This window comes from Schistosoma mansoni, chromosome 5, assembly GCF_000237925.1.
Source record: "Schistosoma mansoni strain Puerto Rico chromosome 5, complete genome".
Taxonomy (NCBI): Eukaryota; Metazoa; Platyhelminthes; class Trematoda; order Strigeidida; family Schistosomatidae; genus Schistosoma; species Schistosoma mansoni.
Genome location: NC_031499.1, coordinates 1,475,743 through 1,477,844, shown reverse-complemented (window position 1 = coordinate 1,477,844; position 2,102 = coordinate 1,475,743). Strand labels below are relative to the sequence as shown.

The following is a 2,102-nucleotide window of genomic DNA, read 5'->3' as shown; positions in this document are numbered from 1 at the left end:
TCAACTCTGAGATGCAGGTACATACAGCTGACGAGTCCCAAATAGGACGAAACGCGCGTCTTGGATTCCACTGCTAGCCACTATCCATCTCTGCTTACCATGCTTGTGAATTAAGACTATATCGAGGCAATACGCACAGTATGCACATATGCCAATTAGAGACTGACCAATTGCAGTCCTAACAAATCGATGGGAAGATTCAAACAAACAATACTAAATGCATTTAACATTTGAGTTGAATTTTTCTTCTAATACTACTCAGTGGCGGGGGGGTGAAGTTGCAAAGTTAAACATCAGTCACATTGATTTGATTATGTAATGTTTAGGGTAAATAGCTAAAGTCACTTATCGACTGACAATAAGATTTTATCATCATTAAATAATGAAGACAATATTTACATTTTTCATCTATGAGTTGAAAATCTTCAAAGTAATCTTATTTTTTTTTATTAAATTGAGATGTCTGTTATTCTAGTTGAATGAGATTATCCATACAAATATTGGGTTGATCATCTTGACATAAAAATTGCTTATGAAAACAAGCTCTTTAAAAAACTTCTTCAAAAGAATAAGTAGCTGGAGACAGGAAGAACCCTGGAACCTAGATTTTATATTATCTGGTACTTATAAATAAGATATCTCGCAAATCTCGAGAAAACTGACCACTGTGGATTCACTCAGGCCATGAATGACCCATTATAGGATTAAGATGTTCACACACTGATTTATCAGTAATTGGTGACCAATATTATGATTTCTAGTCGAAGACACTCACAAACAAAATATCTGAATTCAATCGCTCCAACTAATTGCTTTAACACTAGTTAAGAAAGCTTCAGGAAAATGGAACGACAAATTTGTCAGTTTGATTTCTAGTAAATAAACATGCTCTTAATAAAAATTAATTTCATATAAGCCCGCTTATTCTCGAAATATAGCAGAAGTACCATAATACTTGGGAAATGAACTTTAAAAAGATTAAAACTTTGCTCTACCCAACTCTGTATGAGTAACTGACGAGTGTTTTCTAGTTGCACATGGCAAATATGATTCTTAGTCTTGTACAATTATCGTATAAACATATTAAATCTGATTTGTCAATTTTCAAGTTGAGAATTGTAGTTTCAGCTTAAATATCGTTTTTCTGTTGTTGTTTTCTGTCACCAGATTGGACAATGACAAATTATAATACAACTTCAGAATTACCAAGTACACCAGAAGAAATGAAATTAATTCTACCATTAGTATTACGTTATCTATGTCCACCATGGATATCATTTGTTGGTTTAGGTGCAGTTTCAGCTGCTGTCATGTCTTCGGCCGATTCATCAGTCCTATCCGCTGCATCAATGTTTGCTAGGAATGTTGTCAAAGCGATATTTTGGCAAAAAGCTAGTGAAATACAAGTTTTATGGATAATGCGTGCAAGTATATTTGTTATTGGAGCATTTGCATGTTGGTTAGGTATTAGTATCCAGTCAATTTATGGTTTATGGTATTTATGCTCAGATCTTGTCTATGTTATTTTGTTTCCACAATTGATTTGTGTTCTATATGTTAGGTTTTCAAATACTTATGGTTCATTATGCAGTTATTTGATTGGTTTATTTGTTCGATTAACTAGTGGAGAAAGTGTATTAAAATTGAGACCATTAATTGTTTATCCTTATTTTGTTGATGATCCAAATGATTTTTATCAACGATTCCCATGTAAAACATTTGCTATGCTAATCAGTTTTATAGTTAGTGTCTGTATATCATATATCACAGATATTTATTTCCGAGCAGATTCAAAACGTTTAAAATATGATATATTTCGTTGTTATAAAGAACGTCAATCTATGACAGGTTCAATACGTATTGGAAATCGTTTTAATCGACCATCAATTAAAACTACACGATTACCGCGTAAAGGTGAAAAATTAGAAATTCTGAATGATAATATGACACAAGAATTAGAAACAATGCTAGTCATAACAAGCGCCATAACTGTGACTACAACTACTGCATCTAATTCAAATAGTCTAAACTCACACAAACCAATGGAAATGATGTCAGTGAACGAATCAATGCCGAAGAAAGTCAATGATGGTCTTGATTAA

General features: G+C 32.7%; 1 protein-coding gene across 1 annotated transcript in view; it reads left to right on the top strand.

Annotated features, from left to right (window-relative positions):
• Positions 1-2,102, top strand: part of Smp_150520 (putative high-affinity choline transporter) — a gene marked incomplete at both ends in the record, with an annotated part of 22,167 nt that extends 20,065 nt beyond the window's left edge. Inside the window, one exon of the mRNA XM_018797583.1 lies at positions 1,168-2,102. Within this exon, the coding sequence (XP_018652611.1) occupies positions 1,168-2,102 (935 nt within the window). The remainder of the gene's footprint in view (positions 1-1,167) is intronic.